Genomic DNA, 1,048 nt, shown 5'->3' on the forward strand with positions numbered 1-1,048 from the left:
GAGGGCCTCCATGGGCACCACCCACGGGGAGATGGTGGTCGCGAAGCTCTTCCCCAGGAACGGCCCCAGCGGCACGTACTCCCACCTCTGAATGTCCCGGGCTGCGGGGGGAGGGCAGGGCTGACCCAGGCTGCCCCGGAGCTCACCCCCGGCTCCCTCCTCCCCGACCCCGGGGCAGAGGTGCCCAGCACGACTGTAGCTCCACTGCTCTGTCATTTGAAATTTAATGACCTATAAATGATACTGGATAATTTGCAAATTTGACATCATCATCTCTGGCCAATTCCATTCAATTATTTGTTAATAACCACCAGGCTGGAGTTCTATGCTTCAAATTTGAAATGAAAAGCTGGGAGACCGACTCCCCGACCCCGGGGCAGAGGTGCCCAGCACGGCCACCCCTGCCAGGCCCCAACCAGGCTGCCCGGGTCCAAGGGCTATCGGCCTCCAATGCCCAGACCAGAGGTCCTTTGGGGGGGTCACTGTGCCAGGATGACCGGCAGGCGGGATGGGCCCCCTGAAGGGGCTGGATGCTCCCAGGCACCGTCTCCCTCCCGCAGGGCCCGGGGTGGAGGCAGGTTCAGAGGGTGGGCTGCTGAGTTTGATGGAAATGGTAGCTCAGCAACTAACTGAGGCCTCTCAGTGCCTCAGTGCCTCATCTGCAAAATGGGGATGATAACATCGCCAGGAGGCCCGGCCGGCTGGTGCGGCTCAGTGGTTGAGTGGTGACCTAGGAACCAGGAGGTCAGGGTTCGATTCCCGGTCAGGGCACAGGCCTGGGTTGTGGGCTCCATCCCCAGTGTGGGGGGACAGGAGGCAGACGGTCCGTGATTCTCTCTCATCATTGATGTCTTTCTCCCTTCCTCTCTCTGAAATCCTCTCTGAAATCAATCAAAAAAGCAAAAACAAAAACCATGAGATAATTCTGCCTCTTGATGCTCGAGCATTTCACCTATAGCATGTTATTTTAATGTTTAAATATTGCATGTACAGCCACAACATGGTCACTAACACAAACCCACTACTTTACATGATGTTTTAAACAAGA

The 1,048-nt window shown here is 56.2% G+C and overlaps 1 protein-coding gene across 1 annotated transcript in view; it reads right to left on the reverse strand.

Moving 5' to 3' along the window:
• Positions 1 to 1,048, reverse strand: part of FAH (fumarylacetoacetate hydrolase (fumarylacetoacetase)) — a gene marked incomplete at its 5' end in the record, with an annotated part of 41,752 nt that overhangs the window by 6,197 nt on the left and 34,507 nt on the right. Inside the window, one exon of the mRNA XM_015560564.1 lies at positions 7 to 101. Within this exon, the coding sequence (XP_015416050.1) occupies positions 7 to 101 (95 nt within the window). The remainder of the gene's footprint in view (positions 1 to 6; positions 102 to 1,048) is intronic.

This window comes from Myotis davidii, unplaced genomic scaffold (genome assembly GCF_000327345.1).
Source record: "Myotis davidii unplaced genomic scaffold, ASM32734v1 scaffold2091, whole genome shotgun sequence".
NCBI classification, from domain to species: domain Eukaryota; kingdom Metazoa; phylum Chordata; class Mammalia; order Chiroptera; family Vespertilionidae; genus Myotis; species Myotis davidii.